Consider the following 25883-nt stretch of genomic DNA (forward strand, 5'->3'; position numbering starts at 1 on the left):
GTAAACTTTATAGACCTGTTTGTAAACACCTACAGTATCTGCCTGACCCTGACTCTTTGGTTTCCTTCTCTGCACTTATATCTTTGCTTAGTAGACCCATAGTTTCCCATAGTTTGAGCTTTTATGTTCCTTTATATGCAAATACTTCCCTCCAAGGCCAAGAACATGCACAAAACCTCGAAATTAGTCCTAGCACCTGTTACTAGACAAAGTTATCTATTCCGTGTGAGAACTGGATTTTCACTTTGTGCTATATTTTAAATTACATCATTTTCCTCAGACACAATGAAGAACCATTTTCTGTTTGTAACTTTAAGGAGTTACTAAGGGAAATACCCCCCAAATTTTATATATATATATATATAGATAGATATATATATATAGATATATAGATATATATATAGATATAGATATAGATAGATAGATAGATAGATAGATATAGATATGTATATATATAGCATGGATATCCTCACTGCTGTGGATAAGGTTGCATCTATTCTTTAATCATTTTTTTATTCTTTCCTGGAGAACTTGAAGAACATCGTGTCCTGACTTTGAGGTAGATACACTTGAAGTTCAGAGACTAACTTAACTAATCTGCTTCTAATTCAGCCTCTGACACAGAGCTGTCAAGACCCACATAATTTCTGCCTTCCTTTCTTAGTGCCATTTCATCACTGTTTTCGTCATCAGGCATCCATCAAGCACTACCAGAGGACATGGCCCTGGATGAGGCCCCGTACAAAGGGAATTATGTTGCTTGCCCAGCTTTTCTCTATCAGGAGAAGATGCTATGTCTTTCTATTTTTTGAGTTTATTTGCATGAACAATCAAGAAGCTATCGCAATTTATCGAGCTGTCCTTTTCTTATAAACAAGACACAGCAAATACACCATCAGAATCATGTGAAGAAATTTTTACAATAATAATATATCAGCTGAGTCCACGGGTCTAGAGGGGTACCCATTAACTGATGCATTTAACAGGAACCAAGGTGAATTCAATGCACAGCTAGATTTTATAACCAGAGAGCAGATGAAAAATAGCAGGTCGAAAGCCACAAATATCACCATGGGAGCGTCTCTACAGAATCAAGATCTTCTTCATTTTTCAGATTTAAAAACAAACTTTGTGAGTACACAATGGAATTAATAAATCCTGAGACTAATTCACTCTAATCAGATTTTTTTTTATAAAATACAGAATAATTTAAGAACCAGAATAGCTAATTTACAATGAGAGTTATTCCTTTTCAAATGACCAGAAACATATTTTCTGTTATTCCTGGAAGCCCTTCTGGCATCAAGATACAAAGAAAATGCAATGGGAAAGCAAAGAGTTTTTAAAAATTAAAACAGGGTATAAGAAATTGGAGAGGGCTGTGGAAAATTTTACCCAAGTTATTTGAAGAGTCTGTCCTCCTGATGATTAAAATACTCATTTTCCAGATATCATTTATATCTCCTTAGACTTTATTGGAGCTCTGGCATGTGATTACTCTTCAATTAATTTTCTTGATTCCATATGGGCCTCCTTTTTTTTTTTAATTACAGATGGTCCTTGACTTATGATGGTCTGATTTATGATTTTTTGACTTTACAATATACCAAAGTGATACTCATTCAGTAGATACTGTACTATGAATTTGGAATTTGGAACTTTTTCTGGGCTAGCAATATATAGTATGACACCACAGTGATACTGGACACAGGCAGCAAACCACAGCTTCCAGGGAGTCAGGCAATCACAAGGTTAAAAAATCTATGCACTTACAACCATTCTCTACCCTCACAACCATTCTGTTTTTTCACTTTCGGTACAGTACTTAATAAATTACATGAAATAGTCAGCAATTTTATTATAAAATAAGTTTTGTGTTAGATGGTTCTGCCCATCTGCAGGTTAGTGTTTAAGTGTTCCAAGCACTTTTAAGGTAGGCTAGACTAAACTATGGTGGTTAGTAGGTTAGATGTATTAAATATATTTTCAGTTTATCTTTACAACTTACAATGGGTTATCAGACTGTAACACCATCACAAGTTGAGGAAGATCTGGTACCTTTTTTTGTTTTTTAAACATATTACTTGACATCATCCAATTTAGCTCCCAGGAGTTAGAAATTAGCCTTCTTTCTGAGATACAGCAATCTTTCTAATCTTATTTATAATGCATTTATAAATTGCCTCAAAGGGACACTTTTGGATCTCATCCTGGAATTTTCTGTGTCCTTAGCAGGGTGATGTCATTTTCCTGTCTACCATCATGTCATCCATTTTTCTGCAGGGGGCATATTTGAATACTGACCTAGCTGCATACTCTAACCTTGTCATATTTGCCATCATGGACAGCTATTTAGATGGAGACTGGCTAGAATTTGGAGGTGGGGACACAGTAAAACTAACTTTCAACAAAGAGATGACCATAACTTTTCCTGTTTTGGTATAGAATTACAAAGAGAGTTCCACATACTGATGGATGTCTGGAGGTCTGCTGAGGGCACTTTTAAATATCAGAGTTTTGTAAACAGAGTAATGATAAAAAAATGAGGGAACAAAGTTCAAAATACATTTAAATTTCTGTATTACAGGCAAATGTGCGTAAAGCATGTACTCAGATTCTGAAGTAGATTATATTGATGGTTTCTTCTATTAAATAGATGTCAGATCCAATCAGGAAATTTCTCCCACAAGAAGCTCCTTTCTATACAATAGCATAAAACAGGGCTCGATTATTTACAATGGTTTAAACCTAAAATAGTTTAGTACTATACAAATATATCTGTCAATACTTGATAACACCCTTTTTTATCCTCACCATCTTTCAAAACAGCTAATATATTCAATTAACTTAATTTAACTTAATATATTAAAATAAATTAATATTAAATTAAAAAATCAACAACTATTTTTGAGGCAGTAACTATATACATAGAACTACTTTTTGATAAAAAGAGTGAGATAAAAAATTGAATTGCTGTCCCCCTCTCATCCTTCCATCAAATAATGAAGACAGCAACAAATATATATCTCACTACTATGTGTGAGCTATTAAGCTTAGTCTTTTCCTATCACCCCATCTAATCCTCAAAACAATTCTATATCCATTTTATACATAAAGACCCTTTTGCTGTTTAAATAAGTTAAGGTGGTTTTCCATAGATGCACAGTGATGAACAGAGTGATTGAGGGTGTGGGCTCGGACTGCCTGGGATTCAAGTCCAGCTGTGGCTCCCATTCCATGACCTTGGGTAAGTTACCCAATCTCCCAGTGCCTCAATGTTCTTATTCATAATGTGAGGATAATTTTAGTATCACAGCTGAGGGATTTTGCTCACAATACTACCTGTAATAAGGTGTGTGAAATCCTTGACAGAGAACACAGAAAGTATTTAGTAAGTTAGTCTACACAGTTAGGAACATCATCACTGTTAGTGCCCTGACTTCGAAGCCCATACCCACTACACTCTGGCCGTGGGTAAGAGGAGGAAGAATACACCAGGAAGCATTGGATTCAAATCCAGCTCCCCACTGAAAAATGAGGGGTGTTGGCAAGTTATTTGAACCTCTCTGGTTCTCATTTAATTATCGGCAAATATTAATATCTATCTAATTGTACTACTGAGAGTTGAGAAATCATGCAGTGTGCCTGCAACTAACAAGCAGGGTGTAATTTATCTTCTGTTCACTCCTAAAGCCACTTCCTCCACCCTGTCTCTCCTTCACAGGCTACTTGGGAAAACAGATATGAGTAAATGAAGAAAGTGGAAAAGGAAACAGAGAATAAATGCTTAAGGTATTTAGAAGCATTGAAGATTGAAAGGATCAGGGAAGTTCTCAGAGTATAAGAAAAACTGAGCTAAACTTTGTTGAGTTTAAACAGAGAAGGGAACAGGCACAATAGAGACACTGCTGGAGCCAAATCACAGGTATGGAGTTCACAGTTTTACGTTCAAATTCAATCTATCACATTAGGAAGGATTTTTGAGCATCAAACCAGAAAGTTTGGAATTCAATATGCAATGAGAGTCTAACATGGGGGATTATATGATATATCCCATGGATGATTCAGGAAGTTAGAGTTTATTATCATCTGTTTTCAAATTAGATTTTATATCATATGAATCACCATGGACTTTGTAATAGAAACAAATAAGTCCAATTAATAAATCACTCCTATACAGAGCTCTTCATTCTTTATGCAATCCTAATTAAATGTTTTAGTGCATCCATATTTCTGTCATGATTTAGGTTCATATCTTTTTCACATATATCAATAGTACTATTTAACTTTTTAAATTATATATGTAATAAAAGTTAATGCAATAATTAAAGGTTGACATAGAAAGAAGGAAAAAGGACATGATTGTTATTTATTAGCTATTGTTGAACAGAAGAACAATGGCAGCGAAAGGAGAAAAAGCATAGGACAAATTCAGGCTAGGAGTGTCATCATTCAGGAGGCTATTGTCTGTGATACTTTGTAAAACTTTGGTAGAGCCCCAAGTCCCCTGTCCGTCTCTAGGTCATACGGGATATGAGCAGTGTTGTGATCATCCAAAATCCCACATAGAAGGATAAGAAAAGAGTGGAGAGGAAACAAAAGAAGTTCAAAGGAAGCTCTAGTTTGAAAATGATTTCATCTGGGTAATGGTGACTGAGGGGTATCCTAAAATACGTTAAGGACTTAAAAATTGAACATTTCTTTTACATAATGTAAATGTTCATTTCATTATTTTGTGGGTTAATTATTAGAGAAGTCTCATAAGCCTTTGAGTTAATGAGCTATTTCAAAGCAAGAACAATACACATAACAAATACTTAAATGACATTTGTTCAATTATTCCTATTTAGACTAGGGACTAGCATATCATTAACACTAAAATTTTTTTCTAAGTTAAGTTTTTTGGTAAATTGAGTTATAATATTATTTGAAAAGACATCTGAGGGGTCATTTGATTTCTAGACTCATGTCTAATTTTTTGATGGATGTCTTCCATTTTGAATGCAAAAGAACCTTAAACAGAACCTAACCTATATAAAAATTCATCCTCTTTTTTGATCTTTTCCCATTCCTCTGACCTCCCAGGAAAGGGTACCACCTGATACACCCAGAAAAATAAACATCTTTCATATCTCATAAATTTAATCTGTCTCAAATTCCAGCAAATTATCTTCCTATATTTATCAATTCTATTCTTCCCTTTCTGCCTCTGCTGCTGGAGTCTTGTGTCAAGCCTTCCTGTTTTCTTGCCTAGCTTTCCTACAGCAGTTTCCTAACAGGTATCTCTGCACCCAGTAAAGCCACTTCGTATCTTTTGCTTCATTTTTCGCCTGGGTTTTGTTTTCAATATGCAATTCCGAATATGTCACTTCCCTCTAAAAAAATCATTTCATGATTACCCATTGCTTTCTAATGTTTAGCATGGCATAAATGCCCTTGGTTATATGACCTGGGCTTCGCTCTCTATTCTCCATCTCGCCCTTCCACACCCTGGGCTTCATCTGAATTACTAGAAATTCCAAAATGTAGGGATGCTTGGGTGGCTCAGTCGGGTAAGCCGCTGCCTTCGCTCAGGCCATGATGGAAGGTCATGGGATCAAGTCCTGCATCGGACTCCTTGCTTAGAGGGGAGACTGCTTCTTTCTCTCTGCCTCTGCCTGCAACTCTACTTGCTTGTGCTCTCTCAATCTCGGACAAATAAACAAAATCTTGAAAAAAAAAAAAAAAAAGAAAGAAAGAAATTCCTAAGTGTAACATGTTGCCTGAGCCTTTGGGACTCCTGAGCATGCTGTTTCCTTTGCCTAGAAGTCTCCACTAGTTGCACTCTGAGCACATTATTAACACATATTCCCCATTCAAAGGAAGCCCCCTCCCATTCAGAAAAGTAATTACTCATTTCTGAGATTAGATTGTATTTCTCTCCTCTTCGCCTAAATAAGAACCTGTGATTATTACAACATTTTAGTGTCCTGAACTCTGCTCTGAGTTCCTTGAAGACAGGATTTACCTATTTCAACTTCCTGTCCCAAAACTTAACAGAGTGCCTAAATGTAGTGCAACTGTTTGTTAAATAAAAGAAGACTAAAAATTAGTGATATATCTAGGATGGCCCTTGTGGATTAGCACTAAGGAAATTGAACTAGAGCTGTTACTGTGATTTGTCTGTATTAAGTTAATGAGCTAGCATTAGGCATTGTGAGAACTCAGCTCTCTTGACACCATTGCTCAATGATCTTTCTATCAAACCCTGGACAACTTCCAGGTAGTCTTACTGTGTCATTGTTTATAAAGGGAAGTACAGCCTGTCTTTGAGATTTCACATGCCAGTGCTCATTCTCATCATGAATATTAATGCTGGTTTGCTGGTTATTTCTTCATAATTCACCTAACTTCTGCTCCAGAGAGTAGGATGCTATATTAATAGTGTTGCAATTTATATACCAAGAACAGAAAACAACAGAAAACAACCCTAATCACATAAGCAACGTGCATATTCTAAGTGTGCACAATCCCTTTCATTTTAGTATAATATGGTGGAAATAACTTTAGAAACCAGTACATTGATTATGTTCTCTTCTCTACTAACTCATTAATTCAACAAAAAAATAAATGAACAACTGGCATTCCCAGGATAATACAAGGACTATCAAACAGTGTGCTCATAAAAGCAAAATGGGATAGCATCATATGAACATATGTGAGTCATGGTTTACAAAAACATCATATTCTAGCTAATTTGACCCTGAGACCACAATGCAATATGAGGAAAAGAGAAATCATATAAATTATTCCAAATAAAAGAGTTCTAAAAATCTTGATAAAGAATGGTCACAGAGGGCTTAGAACTGCCCACTCACTAAAGTTCTTTTTATGTATTACTTACATTTTTATGACAACCCATTATACATATTATTATTAATCCCACTTTATAAATGAGACAACTGAGAAATGAATTTCCTGACTCTCTCATAGACACAAACATGTAAGTACCAGAGTCAAGACTCAAATCCAAAAAATGTCTTAATCCTCTAATACTTGTTTCCTTAACTATTTCACCAGAGTGAGAGTTGAGTGTAATCTTACAACCTAATCTAATCATCCAACTCTTTGAATTATTGGTCTCAAAAAATCTGATGAATTCATTTATTATCAGTGGCAAATCAGTCACCAGTCTTTACTGAATACCTACTACATTTAGTATCAAGTTTGATAATGGTTACAATATGGTTACAAAAGAAAAACAGGATCCTTGTCATTGATCTCAGTTAGGTTTGAATCTAACTTGACATCTAGGTGAAGATGACACTAATTAATGTAATACAATGGTAGTTAAAATAACTGGGTTAGAAGTCAGAAAAATCTCTGTTTCATGATTCAAGCCCCAGCACAACACATTGCTGGAACACCAGATCCTCTGGTGATGCCAACGATGGTGTAAATTTCCCTGGGTCAACCTCCCTCAGAAGCCACTTCCATGGTCTCGCATGCTTCCGGTTTCACTGTCAATTCCTAAGGCTGCCGCCATCCATAACCAGCCAACTTCCATCTCAGGGCGGGTCTTAACAGTTGAATGCCTCAGCATTCTGTGTGTAACATAGTTTCAGTGAAGGAAAGGAACAATGGAATGGAATTTCAATACAAAGCAAAAACAAACTTCAAATTTAACATCTGTCATTAAATTGCCTCAAATTTTCTAGCCATAACCCACTGCAGTGTTTCTCCCTGGCATGTCCCTTCTCTTTAGGAGAAATCATAAAAATCATTCCAGAAGAAGACTTTAAAAACAAATCTTGATACATAATAAGCCCCTGGCTTTAGACTTCGTCATAGTAATTTCTTCCTTTTTTCTTCACATATAACTTATTCTTCTCATATGACCTCCTCACTTCCCATTTCATAAATAATTACATACTTCTAAATAGTTATTTTCTCAGGGTGCCTGGGTGGCTCAGTTGTTTGAGTATCAGATTCTTGATTTCAGCTCAGGTCATGATCTCAAAGTTATGAGATCCAGGCCCACGTCAGGCTTTGCACTGGATATGGAGCCTGCTTGGGATTCTCTCTACCTCTCCCATAGCTCCTCCTCACCCTCCCCCACCTATCTCCCTCTTATAAATAAATAAATAAATAAATAAATGCTTATTTTCTCTTTATGTTTTTTTCAAGAAATGTTTCTGTAGAAAAGCTCAAACATTACATTAAAATATAAATTAGAAATTTAGTTTTTGGTGTTTTTGATTTGTTTTGTTTTCAGAAATATCACCAAAATTTTAATTTTAGCTATCCTCAGGGAAGGGTAGAGGGAGAGATCTTATAGAAATATACTAAAACTTTTTTTATTAAACAAAGCATTTGTTTTTAATTCCATAATTTGATATTACGTGCATTTGTAGAAGTTGTGAAGTCTACTTTTGGCAGCAGTTATGGGAAAAAAGAAAGACAGGAAGAAGGAGAAACAGGTGTGTGGGGGAAGGGAGACAAAGTGAGGGAAAGGGAAAGATGAAAACAAGAAAGGAAAACACACCAGCACAATAGCCATGAATATATGACACAGAGACATAGAGAAGAGAAGGTAGAAAAAAGGAAATGAGAAAGAAGAAAAACAGAGATCTGGAGTTATAGTTAAGTATCTTGACCAAGCAGGCTGCCCTTTGTTTTATCTTTAATTACAGGCTTTTAAAATGTTACAATTTGATGTATGAATAATCATTGTTCTTTTCACCTGTCTTCATTTAACCAGGGCTGAGGTTTTACTCTAGGTCAATAGTACTCAAACCTTTTTGTCTTAAAATTATTCCATTCACTTGACAATGATTGAGGGTCCCAAAAACTTTTGATTATATGGGTTATTTCTATTGCTACATACCATATTATAAACTAAAATTTTATAAAACTGAATCAATTAATTAAAGTTATAATAAATATGGTGCAAGAAAAAGCATGTTTAAAAAGACTTTATTTATTTATTTGAGAGAGAGAGAGCACAGAGGGAGAGTGAGAGGGAGAAGCAGACTCCCCTCTGAGCAGAGTCTCATGTGGGGCTGAGCTAAGGCCCTGAGATGAAGTCAGATGCTCAACTGACTGAGCCACCCAAGGGCCCAAAGAAATAACATTTTATATCTGCATTTTCCAAAACAACAAATAAGTTGAGGAGAATGACATTATTTTACCTACTTTAAAATCTCTGAAGACACCTAGCTTAAAAGACAGTTGGAGTCCCCTGACTACTTCTCTGTTCAATATGCTGCAATATGTTGTTTAGGAAAGAAATCCAGTTTCATACAGATATGAAGGTGGAAGATGTAGAACTTAATTAACTCTTGTGAAAAGGCCTCTCAGATTTCTCAGTTATTTGACTGCATTTTGAGAACCACTGTCCTAGAAAGAATAAGCATGATTCAGTTCTGTAAACTGAGTCAGCACCTGCCCCATTACAGGCAGACTGCATTCCAGAGCTGTACTGGGGTGGAAGCATGTTTCTCATAGAGGCTGCAAGAGTGTTATATCCAGCCAGTGGATTTGTTCATGTCACCGTAACAAACCCAGTATAAAGAACCAACTGGCAATATGTTGAGATTTAATAATGTAGTCACAATCTGCCCTAAACTGTGCATCTCCTTTAAATTTTATCTGGAGTCATAATTATGTAGACCTAATCCTAACCTCCATGTCATTTTCATTTGAACAGATGTTGTACCATGTCCAGCTCATTCTGTGCTTTTGTAACTGTAAAATTGATTATTCTAACTAAAATTATAAGACTTTTACATCAATCTGTTACTTTTCAGATTTGGGTTTGTTCCTTCATTCCATCCTGCCATTATTGCCCTAAGTCTTCCTGTGGATACCTGGTCTATTAGCCTTTACTTTTAGATTTATGTCATTTCATATATGTTGTGAGAAGAAGCATATAGTTTGAAATACTGTATAAACCAAGGAATGTCTTTAAAAGTATATAGCATTATATGTAAAAAGAAAGAAAGTGTAGTGTTATAAAGATTATTACAGTGGTGCCCGGGTGACTCAATTGGTTAAGCATCTGACTTCAGCTCAGGTCATGATCTCCTGGTCCTGGGATTGAGCCTCTTGTTGTGCCCCCTGCTCAGTGGGGAGTCTTCTTATCTCTCTGCCCCCCTTCATGCTTGTGTACTCTCTTTCTGTTTCTCTGTGTGTGTCTCCAGCAAATAAATAGATAAAGTCTTTAAACAAATAAAGTTTATTACAGTAATTAGCATGGATGATCTGGGTGAGGCCACAGAAAAAGTATGCCTTTTATTCAGGGGACCACTCGTCTTCCTTTTCCAGAGCTTTTCTCCCTGGCTGAAACATCTATCCTGTCATGAAGGACCAGAAAAACTGATAGAAACTAATGATATTTTAAGAAGAGTGTCTTGGAATCCAGAATCATTTAAGACATTAGAAGGGAACTTTCAGTTAGGAAGAAGGGAGTTGTAATGGGGCAGGAGAAAATAACCCATGCATGCCAATGCCCTTCTGGTAAAGTAAGCAGCTGACTAGTGTGGAGAGAAAAAAAATCTCTTCCGCTAGCCATCTCGGGTTCTTGAGCTGGCTCCATGTAAGCTGGACTAACAACAGATTCAGAAGAGAAATTAAGAAAGCATACAAATTTATTTCAGTTTTACATGGATGGAGTCTTCCTAAGGAAATGAAGACCTGAAGAAGTGGTTTTATAGGTTCGAAGGAGAATGCAAAGTTATAAAAAAATGTGATAGGACAAAAGGGTACGACCTAAGGGTGGTAAAGGGTGGGGGTGATACTTACCAAGGCCAGTTTGTTCAGCTTCTCTCGGCATCCCTACTTCTTCAGAGACAAGGATGCTCTTTTCCTCCAAGCCTAGGAGAGTGGCCTTCACGTGAAGGTCTTATGACCTGCTTCAAGGGAAACTGAGAATTTTTCCTACACCTGCTGTTTCTCAAGTTCCTTTACTTTAAAGTATTCAATATGCCAACGTGTCATATTTTGGGGTAGCTTGTTCTGAACTTCATCAGTAGCCTATGACCTGGTCTACAGAGTATTATAAAATTCCTAGAAATAAGATGGAGAGTCATCCAATAAAGAAAAATTCTTAACAAATACACAAATATTACAGTATTACAGTATTACAAATCACATGTGTTTTATGCCTTGGGAATCTTCTTCCAAAGCTATGAAAGAAAAACCTTCAGTCCCAAGACATCTAATGTCTATCAGTTATTAATGTGATGAAACACCAGGAAATGCTTTGACTGCAGATCAAGGTGTCAACAGAGTAAATTCTTATTGTAGCAAATAATAAGAATATAAATTTGGATACAGCCTAGATACTAATATCTATTATAACTCCCATGACAAGCCAAATATATTCTAAAATCTGAGCCCTTTAAGACTTTCCAGTTACTAACACCCATTCACATGAATCAGACTCCAATAACTGTCTCCATTAATTGTTATACTAAAAATAGAGTTAGGGAGAAAGATATATTTACCTACATTAGTACATGTATGCAGAGCATCAGTAGTATTTCTTTTACCTAAAGAGATGACGTTTATCCTAAGTGATAAAATACTTGGGAAATGATTGGTGAAAATGTCTATTTTTCTTCTTTGTTTCATTGAGTACAAAATAAACTGTCAGAATGGAGCAAAAAGGAATGACTGGTAATATTGAGTTTTAATATCCATCACTTCTTTTTGTGTCCCATCAATCATCCTTGAAAATCAGTCAGTGAAGATAGAATTTTTAATGTCCTGGAAAACACCATTTCTGTCTGTTGGCATAGACTTTATGGGGAGAGGAAGAAAAAGTGATGGAAAGGGAGTGCTCCACGAGAGGGAAAACCCTCAGAGATGGAGACTGCAGGGTGCCCTCTCCTATCCATCTCCCTGGTTTAGTGCCATTCCCCCCAACCAAATGGTGATCTCTTCTCTCCTCTTCTCACCTCTCCTCTCCTCTTCTCAAGAAGGCTCCATGCCCAGCATGGAGCCCAATATGAGGCTTGAACTCATGACCCTGAGATCAAGACCTGAGCTGAGATCAAGAATCATATACTTAAACGACTGAGCTACCCAGGCACCTCCAAATGGTGCCATTTTCTAATCTACCCCTTAATCTCCAGATCTCAAGCCCTGCCCTCTCAACCATCCTTATCTTATATCCACAGATGTATGGGCACAGGGAAATATACCAAACAGCAATAAATGTTTTATAACTAAATGAACAATTACATTCCCATATTACCTATACACCTTTGAACCATAATAATTGGTGGAGAAAATCCAGATTTTGCAGGCATAGATTTGGTATTTGTCTGGGTTACTGGGCTTCCTGCATTTTGATATCAATATGTTGAATTTTACTTTTGATTTAGAAGGCACTAGTCTCCTATTGCTGAGTTCCTCTTTCTAAATGTTGATTCTGTGAAAATTTAGAGACGTGAGTAGCCCTAGAGAGAATAGGAGAGCCCCATTCCTGTTAGAGATGTATGAATTATTAAAAAAAGAACAGTGGCATCAGAGTGAAGATAATTCCTCTCATCTAATTTCTGAATTTTAGTATTCTTTATGGTCTATCCAACAATTAACCCTTCAGTATTAAAACACAAAGAAGTAAGGAGTAATCTTTGGATGTCTTTGCCAGGTTGAAAACTACCTCATCTCATTCAAATACTCAACAGGGTGGCCTGCCCTCTTTGGGAAACACCCCATGCTGTGCCTTCTCATGAGGCTGTTTCTGAACCCTTGATTCAATGCATTTTTAGAAAATGTTTGTAACTGGGAATGCTGGTGGGAAAATAAGAGAAGTATCAACCACTTTCACCTGAGTGTAACTGTAAGTCAGCAGATAATTTTAGATTTATTCACTTATTTATTCATTCAAAAATATAAGTATTTCTCACGTATCCATGCTATTATTCAACAAATGGCCCACTCATGAGAGAGCACACATTTTCAGTTAAGAGAGAGGAATTGGAGTGCCTTGTGGTTCAGTCAGTAGGTGCTGACTCTTGATTTCAGCTCAGGTCATGTTCACAAGGTGAGGAGAACAAGCTTTGCATGGAGCTCTGAGCTGGGCATGGATCTGCTTAAGATTCTCTCTCTTCCTCTCTCTTTGCCCCTCACCCACCCTCTCTCTCTCTCTCTCAAAAAAAAAAAAAAAAAAAAAAAAGAGAGAGAAAGAGAAACAGAGAGAAAGAGGAAATAATAAGAAGTAGTTAGCACAGTAGAAAGTGTCTGACTTTGGAGTGAGTCCTATGGCCCAACCAACTTTATTCTGTGATAGATCTGTGACCTTGATCAAGTTAATGCATAGATTTTAAAACATTTTTGTTACATTATTCCTTTAAGGAGTTTTGAATGATTAGGTACACAACTTGAATCCTTTCTGTTTTAAGATTTTGTTTATTTATTTAGAGCTCACAAGCTGGGGGAGGGGTGGAGGGAGAGGGAGGGAATCTCAAACAGACTCCCCACTAAGTGGACAGCAGGATATGGGGCTCCATCTTACAACACTGAGACTATACCTGAGCCGAAATCAAGAGCTGGATGCTTAACCAACTGAGCCACCCATGTGCCCTCAACTTGTACACTTTTAGATTGATATCTAAAAATTTCATCCTAAATTTAATTTGTTTTAAAGGGTATGATCCTCGCTTACTTTAAATAATGGTGTTTTAAGTAATGATACATTTCTTATAAATATATGCATCAAGGCATAAAAGATTCTCTTTAAAAACTGCATGAACAAGTTCTTTAATAGTGGAAACTGTGACATTGTTCCTAGTCTTCCTGGAACTTGTATACACACTAAATTTTTTCCCATACGAACTCATCTTAATGTAATGTATCTTTATATTTTCGCAATGATCCTCTAATAATTTTACTTTTTTCTATAGTAATAGTTGTTACCATCTAACAGACTATTGATCTATATGCAAATGTGTGGCATTTTTATATCTGTCTCCCTCTCTAATTCCACACTTTCTAGAATGTAAGATCCTAAAGGGCAGGGGCCCATTTTCCTCAATGCTGTGTCAGAAGCACCTAAAGGCAGGGTGCGGCCCATTATATAAAGTGTCTGACACATTTTGGATAGAATAAATGAATGAGTGACTATCAGGAAGGGAGCTAGGAAGTTCTAATGAGGAGGAATGGGTTTTGATTTAAATTCATTGGCGAGAGAATACCTCCCAAACAGGTCACATGTGAATCATAATCTGAGACAGGTCAATCTATCTGGGCATAGAGCATTTCAGCAGAAGAAACAGCACCAGCAAAGACTTCCCTGGAAAGGGTCATGGCTGGAAAGGTTTGAAAAACCCCCAAGAAACAGTATGCCTGGAACAGAATGACTCAATAGAAGACAGAATTAGAATAGAGATAACAGAAGGAGATTCTAAATGTATAAAGAACAAATGATGGTAGGGAGAACCAGAGGAAGAAATAGGTGTTGCAGAATGCTTAATCTGGATGCATTTTTAAGTTGTCTTGTCTTCTTCCAGTCATATTGCAGATAAGAAAAATGACAGGGAGTTTAAGTAATTATATCAAGGTACCACAACAGACCAAGGGACAAATGGAAGAACATCTTAGTGACCAGATTCCCATCATCTTTCCCACTCCACTGACAGGCCTGAATATCCCAAAGGGAAAGTCATGACTTGTCAACATCTATCTTTGCGTAGTTAGATTATATTATTCTCCAAAGTTTCAGTTCAGTACTCTTCATAAATATTAAACTCCTCTGGGGGTCAGGGAGTTGAGGAGAGTAATAATAAAGTAGTGTGATTTTATGCAATATTTTAATCTTTCAAAAAATCTGTAGAAAATTATGCTCTTCTTTTTATAAACTTCCTTTTTCATAACTGTTAGTCTCTGCCTCTGGGCAAATACCACTGACATTCCAAGCAAGGTGATACATAGTATTGTCAGATTTTTCATGTGGGTAAATTTGGTGGTTCAATGCTGCATTATGCAAAACAAGAAGCAGTTGATTTAAATTTCACTTTAAAATGAAATAGTAAATTATTGGCATATCTGAATAATAAAATGGACATTTAAATAAAGAACATATCCAAAAAAAGAGGAGTCCAATCAAAGTGGGTTTGTTTTTTAAAAAAAGTATTATACTTAATCTCTCACCACTGCTTTTGTATGAACATTGAAGATACAATTGCCCATTATTTATTGTATGTATTTAATGAATATTTTATGAAGTCCAGGAAAGCACTACATTTACATAACATATGTTAATGGGTTGGCCACTAGTAACGGAAAGGGTCCTTGATACAAAATCCATCAGGTGCTTCCTGATCTGTGGCTTAATATAAAGTAAATGTCCATTTCAATTGGGGAGGGGTAGAGGGGAATTATCTTGTTTGCTAACAAAAGTCATCCACTAATTGTAATAATTTTAGAAATCAAAAAGACAGAGTATGAGTCCACCAAATACAGTTTATTTCTATCCCTAATTACTTTGACTAAGATTACAATGGATGACTCAGTTTTTCTGATTTTTAAATGTCTTCTCTGCCTGTATGCACTCTGCTCTTTCTTTGTCTTCATAAAGCCAGTGAAAGACAGACGGACTTTAGGGGAAGTGTTTATGTGCATAAGTATGACAAACCTCCCATCACTATCTCTTGTCCCAGTTTTTTCATTATGGCCACAGAGTTGAGCTGAAAAAAACAAAGCAAAATGAAACAATAACAGCAAAAACTTTGCCCATCATTTCAGATATACCCTTAGCTAGAGAATTAATTTTTAAATCTATAAAATTATACAGATTCCTGCCATGTAGATTGCTTTAACTCATAAGAATTTAAACAGATGGGTTTTTTGATAATAATTCCTTGAGCTGTTCATCTTTAAATAAAGATGCCTTATTTTTAAAAATGTAGACACATCCCTCATGGAAATTAGTAAGAAAAATAGTAACATTAAGACCTGATAGTTTTTCAGGGAATGATTATTCTTTTGGGGGTGAAAAGGGTGACATTTTATTTTTCTTCATTTGACATTTTCACATTTCCTTCTGATGGTCCTTTCCCCCGTGTACTAGAGACTACTCTGTGTTCACCAAAATCCCTTTCCTTTCCTTCATGACATACACCTCAGCCTCAAAGACCCAGAAATATAATGAACGGATCTTTGACAAAGGGGTAAAGATAACATAATGGAGCAAAGCTAGTCTCTTTAATAAATGGTGCTGGAAAAACTTGGACATTCACATGCAAAAAAATGATTCTTGACATAGACTTATACAGGTCAAAATTAACTCAAAATGAATCATAGACCTAAATGTAAAATGCAGACTTATAAAGCTCCTAGATGATAACATAAAACAAAACAGAGGACATTGGGTATGGCAATGTCTTTTGAGATACAGTATCTTTGCATAATCGATTAAAAAATAATAAGCAGGACTTCATTAAAATTAAAAACTTCTGCTTTCCCAAAGACAGTATCAAGAGAATTAGAAAGATAAGTCACAGACTAGGAGAAACTATTTCCAAAAGAAACATTGATAAAAGACTTATTCAGGGGCATCTGGTTGGCTCAATCAGTTAAACATCTGACTCTTAATTTTGGCTCAGGTCATGATCTCAGGGTCCCGAGATGGAGTCCTGTGTGGGGTTACACACTGGGTGTGGAGCCTGTTTAAAATTCTCCTTCTCTCTTTCTTCCTCTACCCCTCTCTCTAACCCCCAGTTGTGTGCTTTCTCTCTCTAAAAAAAAGACTGTTATTCAAAATACACAAAGAGCTCATAAAATTCAACAATAGAAAAACAAACAAAAACATGATTAAAAAATGGCTACAGACCTTAACAGGCACCTTGCTAAAGAAAAAATATATATGGCAGAAAAGCATATAAAAAGATGTGCCACGTGGTACGTCATCAGGGAGATATGAATTGAAACAACAAAGCACCACTAGACAACAATTAGAATGATCGAATCAAGAATATTGATGATACAAATGCTGCCAAGGATGTAGAGCTAAAGTTCAAATAAATGAACTTGCATTCATTTCTGGTGGGAATGCAATGTGGTACAGACACTTTGGAAGACAGTTTGGCAGTTTCTTAGAAAACTCAAACACATCTGATATAAACATATCTAGCAATCATACTCCTTGGGATCTACCCAAAGGAGTTGAAAACTTATAGCCATGTAAAAACCTGCAAATGATGTCTATAGTAGCTTTGTTCATACTTACCAAAATTTGGAAACAATGAAGATGTCCTTTAGTAGGTGAATAAATAAGTAAACTGTGATATATCCAGACAATGGAAAATTACTTGGTGCTAAAACGAAATGAGCTATCAGGCTATGCAAAAACATGGAAGAACATAAGAGTAGGTTAGTGTGAATAAACTAAACTTGCCTAGTAAAAGAAAACAATTTCCAAATTGGCTCTTGAACAATATCCAACAGTATGTAGTATACAGTAGACCCACTTAAAGTACAATGATTTAAAAGCAAAAGCCTTGGCAAAGATAAACTAAGCAAATTAAAAATAAAGCAGTGATTACAATGTTGGTATCAGACAAAAAAGACAAAGATAATTACATGTGATGAGGAAAGACTCTCTTTAATAATAAAAACCTCAAACCACAACAAAGATATTACTGGTAACAATACTTATATGCCAAATAAGACCACAATTATCTGTAATTTGTGAACATAAACACCATTCTTAACAAAAGACAGAGCAGTGGACAGAATATAAGAATATAAAACAGTTAAAAATAATAAAGTAAATGTTATTGTTGCATATATCAAATACTACCTTATCACTATAATTTGTTTTACTAAACACATTAATTATATATTAAGACACCAAAAATATTAGCAATTACGTAAAGTGGAGTTATTAAAAATAATTTCTGATTATAAGTCAATAAAACTGAAATTAAAAATAAAATGAGCAAAAAAATCTCCAGCTGGAAATTGAAAAGAGCTTTCTACTTATCAACTCATACACAAAAAGGAAAAATACAAATAAAAATCATAAATTTCCTAAAAGTAATACCAAACTATGTAGGGGATAGAAAGTAGAGATCAGAGGATAATTCATATCTACAAAAAGTTTACCAACAAAATTAAAAGAATAAAAACAAATGAACTGAGTTAACAAAAAAAGTAAACCAAAGAAACACAGCAGGGAAATAATACAGACAAAAGCAACAAAGGAAATTAAAGAAAGTCAATGGACATTATTAATAATAGTAATCACAATGAAATAAACATTATAATTTTCTGAAAAAATCAACAAAATAGACAAACTAATAACTAATTTAAGCAAATAAATAATGCAGATAGCAAACAAAAAATTATAAGCCGGAAATTGCTACTAATACAAAGGAAATTTGAAACATCACAAAGCACAGTTCTTTGAGAAGACTGAAAACCTAGATGGATGAGTTCTTAGGATAATAAAATTTCCTAAAACTGTCCCCAGGAGTGTTAGAAAACTTGAACAGATATATAGGCACAGAATAGAGAAAGTTTATCAAGGAAATACCTCTATTAGAAAGACAGCTGGCCCAGATGATTTCAAAGGAGATTCTACTAAACCTTTAAAAAACATACAGTTTCAATGTTATATTAACTGTTTTGGAGCATAGAAAGTGAATGAAAATCTCCCAAATTATTTTATAATGGAAACTTAAGATTGATACTGATCCAGATAAAGATAACCTAACAAAGAAAACAAACATTACTTATTGATAATAACCTGAAAATCCTAAACAACTTACTGGCAGACTCTAATACCACATTAAGAAAAATAAGACATCATGACCAAATAGACTTGGTCTATTTGCATCCTGGATGCAAAATTGGTTTAATATTTGGATGGCTATTAAAATAAGTTATCCCTCCCAAAATGTTACCACATTAATGGTTTTTAGGAGAAAAAACATATGATTATTTACATTGTTCTGAAAAAACTTTTGAAAAATTCAACTCTGATTCCTTATTAATTTCAAGAAAGCAGAAATCAATCACTATTTCCATAATACGATGAAATATGTAATATAGCACAATATTAATACTGTGAAAATAAAAGTTATTTCCACTGAGATCAAGAAAAAAGTCAAAGATGATCCCTGCCTGCACTGTTATTTAATACTGTCATGGATGGGTGAATTAACCAATGAGTATTAGCAAGAAAATTTATGAAACAAAAATTGCAAACTGTTTCTATTTGTAGATGATATGGTAGAAACTCCTAAAAGGTCATGATAAAAATAGCTCAAAAGATAAAATAGTTTAGGAAGGTAGAGAGTTGAAAATTAGCAAATACAAATCAATAGCCTTCATAAAAACAAATAATAACAAACAAATAAATAAACTAACTAACTAAATAAATAAATAAAAACAAATAATAAATACCCTAATGGCTCCCTTTGATACAGAGATTCTGTGGTCCACTATCAGTATTTACCTGATTCATACACACAAGTCTATTTGAGTCAAGGTCTCTAAGATACCTAATGGGATCCAACCAATATTTGTACTTGCCTCCCATCATCCCTTCTCATTTCTTCCTCAGCATTCTTATCCCTGGCTAATATCCATAGCCTACTGTTGAGCTCAGTAATACTGTCTCTGAGACAAGAACCGCTAACAGTGCACTGGCAAGGATTGGACTCTGACTGGATCTCTGAATACAATAGACCCATCCTTATATCATCCAGAGTTTCAGTACTTTGTAGAACATTCCTTAACTATTTCAAATACATATATATAATACATCATCCCCCCCCCAAAAAAAAGCTCAACAAACCTCTCTCATTACTAAAATACTACAGTTTTTTTGGTAAACTGAAAAATGTTCTGAATCTGTTGGTGTAGAGCTTTTCTAAAGTGTATGGGAAATGTGAGATTGTTCCTCTTCAGAATTTTCTAAAATGACTCTTGTTATATTTTACAGTACAGGAAAGCCACAGACAGAATAAGTCTAGGATAATATTTGTGAAATTTGTTTCTAGTAATATCTTGCCCTCCTTTCCTATGTCTTCCTGAATAAACGGACTATAATTTGTTCATGATTGCCAGGTGGATTTTGTTAACCGATCCATCAAACTGGTTCACACTGAAGGTTAGGAATTTTGTATACTACTCCTCAAGGAATACTTAAAAAACAGACAAACAAAAATGCATAGTAAGAAATGGATATCGACGCTGAATATTAGGAATTTTGAAGAGGCAGATTTGAGAGGTTGGGATTCTCAGATGCTCTTTAATCACAATTTTTATGGTTGTCTTCTTTTTAAGCAAAGGACTGATTACTGACATTTATGGTGATTTACTAGGACAATCTCTCTCAATATTATGTACATATCTGTATAGGAATTTGTATTTTGGGAAGGAGACATAGACCTACACTTTCATTAGACACTTAAAAACTGATGAATTCAGATATTATTAAGTCAATACAATAAAACCACTGAAGAGAAAGGGAGAGCTATTATTGAATTTCTGACAGAATGGTTCTTTGGCAAAATAAAGAGAATACCCAGACTTGAAGGATGTAAATCTGTATGTAAGCCTATATATCATAAAATAAATAGAATTTAGTCCCCAGTACAATCAATAGGTATTTAGCAGATTAGTTATCTCCAACATTGAATTTGACATGCATTTAGGAGAGATTTTTCAAAAATTGTTTGTTTTACATATCATCTCCGCAAAGGGGAACGGGCTCTTAGATATCCCATCAGGCATCCACTTTGTAAAACACAAAAGAAACTTTTACAAATCAATCTTTCTAAAATTACCTTTTGAAGTCTGGAATAAAGCGCAGCTGGCCCCATCTTCTTTGGTTCTGTCTCAGTGGCAGGTCAGAAGATTTGAGAATTGAAGGGCTTTTTTCAATTATACAATAAGCAGCAGCTTTCCATGAAAGCACAAACGCCATCATCTAAATATATGCTAGGTATTCTTATAAATACTCGTAAGAAGTAAATCTTTGTTTCATTTATTTCTGATACTGGTTTTGTGATTCTCAAGTGTTGTATTAAATACACCTATCAGTTCCTAAAATGCTTATATATTCTTCCTTAAATTTGTTCCAAACTTCTTCACCTTCAGAATTCTTTCCTGGGTTTATAGAAATTAACCCAGACCCTAGTTATACACAGTGTTTTCTAAGGCTTTTTGGGAACTTCTAGGACTATCATGTACTGGCTCCTGTTCGTTGAACAATTTGAATGTGTCAGTGAAATAGTATGACATTTGAGTAGAAATATTATTAACATTGTTTAAGAAAAGCAGAGCTGGGCAGTAAAGTGGTAAAATAGATTTTACTCAGGAAATACTGCAATAGGGTAAAGAGAACTCCCTCCATCTAGAATTGGGCTCAACTCCAAATACAGGGACAAGTGGAAATGTATAGCCAAGAAGCGAGTTGGGGATCGGTGGATGGAAAATCACTAAAAGAGCAAGGGGATTCTTGTTGAATAAACTTAATAGGATTCTTGCTGAAGGTAGGTCAAAGTAATCATGGGGGTTGGAGATGAAGAACTTGATCAGCTATCAAGGGTGACCATATATCAAATGTGGAGAATTTTCTCCAAACTGACTTAGTAGGACTCCCACTAAAACTTGGCAAAGCAGAGATGAGCATGGGTGCCTGAAGTTCATGGCCTGGTTTAGAAGGAGGCTTCAGAGGAGCCTGATGAAGGTTTGGTCAAGGAAAACCTTTGTTAGTATGATATAAAAATGAAGGAGAAAGCGAAGTCTGTGCTAGGACACAGGCTAAAGTCATGCTCAGAGGTGGAAAGTCCTTCCTTTCTTAAGTCTGAGGACACAGCGCAGCTGGTTGGACAGTGGTGGAATTCAAGCCTGAAGAGATATGATGGACCCATGAAGGACCACATTACTCTTTATCCTAATAGTTGCTGACATATGAATAACCAGATTAAAAAAAAAAATGACTCTGGTGTCACTATGAAGGTTAATGGAAGGTAGAGGAGATAGCTACAGAGAAAACGATTTTGAATCTATGGCAATAGGGATTTAAAATGTAAGATTCTAAAGTACAGTAATACCAGAAAGAATTAAGACGTATTTGGAAGATATTTTGGAAGTAAAATGAAAATCCATGGAGACTAGATGGAAGATATGAGAGGGGAAATGTCCAAAGACATCTTCAAGATTTTATCCTAGATAACTGATTATCGTAAGATGAATATGAGACTCTTGCCACATAGTGAATAGGTGTGTAACTCTTTGCCTTGAGTAGAGTGAAGAATCTCCTCATTTTAGTTCTAAAGTTACCACATCTGAGCTATCTTTGAAGCTTAGTCAATTAACTAGCCACACCAAGTGTTCACTGGGAGGCCAGGCCTCCAAACCAACCTCTGTACTCTATCTGGGAGTAAACCAGCTGGCAGTAAGAGACAGAGGAGAATGTGCTTTTTAAAACTCACAACCAGGGGTGCCTGGGTGGCTCAGTGGGTTAAAGCCTCTGCTTTCAGCGTGGGTCATGATTCCAGGGTCCTGGGATCAAGCCCCACTCTCCCTGGGCTCTCTGCTCAGAGGAGAGCCTGCTTCCTCCTTTCTCTCTGCCTATGTGTAATCTCTGTCAAATAAATAAAATCTTAAAAAAAAAACAAAAAACTCACGAACAATGTTTTCCAAATTCTCCTTGATATCTACTTAATAAACATATTGCTTTCAGTTTGTTTACCTGAAATATTCTAACTCCTTAAAGCCCCCTGTAAGAAATATTCATTTGTATTTCAAAAATTTGCCCTAAACTGTCAAATTGAGTAATACTTTCATATGGAGATTTCCCTTGTCAATGCAAAGACAGGAAGTAAACACTATCAAAGTGTAAACAGAAATTCTTTTTTCACTAGGTCAGGTTCTGTTTCTTTGCGTTTCTCAGCAAGGTTGGACTAGTGCCTTATACAGGTTTGTTGAATTTAACTGTCTTCTCTGTTTTAAACATTGGCTGAAGCATGAACACATTGTTAAAGGAAACCAGAGCTGGACAGTGAAAATGTTAAAATAGATTTTATTTGCAGTAAGGTAAAAAAGAATTCATTATAGAACTGGGCTTAACAGGAAATACAACAAGGAAAAGTGGGTATTTATAGGCAAGGAGTGTGACGGGCATTGGGAGATGGAAAATTACTAACAGGAGCCATCAGGAGTAAGGGATTCTTGCTGAATGCAGGCCAGGAGGTGAGATAACAAGGATGAGAGATTCCCACCAACATGACTTAGCAGTATTCTTGCTACCGCTGGACTACGCAGGTCTAGCAAGGGCAGGGAGCTAGGTCAGATTTTAGTTGAGAGGAAGACTCAGGAGAGGCTAACTAAAGTCTGATCAGGGAGTCTTTGTCTCACACACACACACACCAACCCACCCAAACACACACACACACACACACACACAGAGAGGGAGGGAGAAAAGGAAGAGATCTACTATGCATGAATTCCTTTTACAAGTTTTGTTGCCTTACTTCAGCATTCCATTTGTCTCCTAATATTGGTTATTTATATGAAGAAACTATAATAGAAACATTATAAATATCTCATAAAATTATTGATTTGAAAAGAATATGGAGAATTTGGAGGAAATACCCCCCAAAAGTAATGAAAATTAATAAAGGTACCTAAATAACATTGATCAGGCAAAATAAAAGTAACAAATAATTTTAACTAAAAAGCTGACTAAGTATAAAAACTCATATAATCACATACCTTAATAAATAATAGAGACCTCAGAGATTATCTTCTTATTTTCAAGATGAAGAAGGTAATTCCCAGAATATGTATAGAACCTTTAGTGAAAAGTTCTTCTCAACCAATACCAACTGTTACACCAAAGCAAACCAAGAAGGATCCTATAGCTACTTTATATTCTCATTATGTTAAGACTTCTTATTTTCACTACAATGCAATTTTTATTAAAATACACCAAAATTTTTGACATATTTATTCCAGAGAAATATCTGACATTATTTTCTTTCTTTATAACACTTTTTCTCCCCTAGAACTTTCTCCAACATTTGGTGGTTCATGTTGCATAATTAAGCTAGTCACTCTGAGAAATAAGTCACTAGATCTTATTAAAAGACCAATGGACTACATTGGAGAATAACTTATTGGTGAATCCATGAATTTTTATTAAATTGAATTTATTTTTTTTTTCAGCAATGACAATGCAGTTTATTAGTCACCAGTTTCCTGATTATCATGACCCCACTATTGGTGAGTATAAGCCTCTTTTCTCCTTTAGCCCATAAAAAGGCACTCTAAATAAGTGGCTGACAAATACTGTTGATGTCTATGGAGAATAAGAAATATATTTTACTGTGACGCAGTACACATACACATAAATATAGAATATATAAGCCACCACAACACAAGCTTCAAGAAACAATATTTGTCCTTACTTCTTGTTGTGCACTCTCGTATTTTCCATTCTACTCTATTTCTTCCTGATAAATGATGTTTGGAATACATTAAGTTGATTTCAGGATCCACTAATGGATATTTACCTGTATTTGAAAAGCTCTTCTCTGGATAATATAAATGATGTGATTGTATGCTTATTTGGTCATTTGTTCATTCAGTGTCTGGATCCAGTGTCTGGATCTTCTATGGCAGAATTAGTTAACCTTGTTAATGGTGCATTTGGAAAAGACTTCAGATATAGATAAAATTTTGTTCACTATTCTCATCTGGTAGATGAGGAAACTGAGATTCAAAGAGTCGAAGTATTGTTAGAGCCAAAAATCCAGCCATGCTTCATTCTTCCTATATGATTTTCTTTTTATTGTACTAAATGCAAAACCACTGCAATTGGGAACAAGTTTTCTTCCTCTATCAAAGCAGAAAAGATGTCTTTAACATTGCTTTACTCCTGCAAAGAGCTACTCTGAAGGCTCAGTTGGAAATTCTCAGAGTCTGCTATAGCACCCCTTGTCTAGAAACAAGTTATCATTGAGGGAAACACATAGTTCTGAACCTCTCCTGGTTGCCTCATTGCCTGGACTGTGAACAATTTTGACTACACACCTCATTCCTTACGCTCTATTCCCTTTGTCTGAGAATCTCTTACCATCACTTCCAACAGGTATGATTCTCTAATTCTTATTTTGCTCATCAGGGGATTTTAATTCAAGGTATATATGTATATAAAATGTATATATGTATATATATATATGTATATATGTATATAAAATGTATATGTATATATATGTATGTATATAAAATGTATATAAAATGTTATCTTATATGGTATAGGATATTTGCCTGAAAACCTATGCTGAAATGAGTAAAATGTACCCATTTGAAATGTCCCATGATTCAGCCAGACTTCTTTAAGAGTTGAACCAATTAGTAAGATTTCAATGCAGGAAATTTATGTATTGTTAATCAGAAAGCACTTCCTCAAGAAGTTGAGTTTTGTTTCTGCAGAGAAAATAATCACTTTGTAAAGTTTTAGAAGCAATTATCTAAATCCATTTGCCAAATATCTTGCTCCTGGAATGCTGATGACTTTGCATAACCCACTCTGAATTACAGAAGAGGAGAAATCTCTAGGGAAAAGCTCCGACTCTTTTATCTTGTTGGAAAATTCAACAGTACAATATATCATTTATGCTATCACAAATTCACTCTTGTTCATTATTTTTCATCATCGATTAAGCTTTACATGGGTTCATGTTTGAAAAAGCTACCTTGCTCACCAACCTCTCCCATCTAATGGCTTGAAGAGGGCAATATATGTGAATAAATTATAAATGGCTCTTTCAAGAGGAAAAAATGAGAAGAATATGATGATGATTTCTTTAGATTTCCATGAAGTACATCCATCATTTGAAATTAAGCTAACTGGACATTCTGTACTAACAGACAGC

The 25883-nt window shown here is 35.3% G+C and overlaps 1 protein-coding gene across 1 annotated transcript in view; it reads left to right on the plus strand.

Moving 5' to 3' along the window:
* RIT2 (Ras like without CAAX 2) overlaps nucleotides 1-25883 on the plus strand; it is a 383183-nt gene that overhangs the window by 50268 nt on the left and 307032 nt on the right. Inside the window, exon 2 of the mRNA XM_032859514.1 lies at nucleotides 24172-24228. Coding sequence (XP_032715405.1) covers nucleotides 24172-24228 — 57 coding nt within the window. The remainder of the gene's footprint in view (nucleotides 1-24171; nucleotides 24229-25883) is intronic.

This window comes from Lontra canadensis, unplaced genomic scaffold, assembly GCF_010015895.1.
Source record: "Lontra canadensis isolate GAN:19392208 unplaced genomic scaffold, GSC_riverotter_1.0 scaffold17, whole genome shotgun sequence".
Lineage (NCBI taxonomy): Eukaryota > Metazoa > Chordata > Mammalia > Carnivora > Mustelidae > Lontra > Lontra canadensis.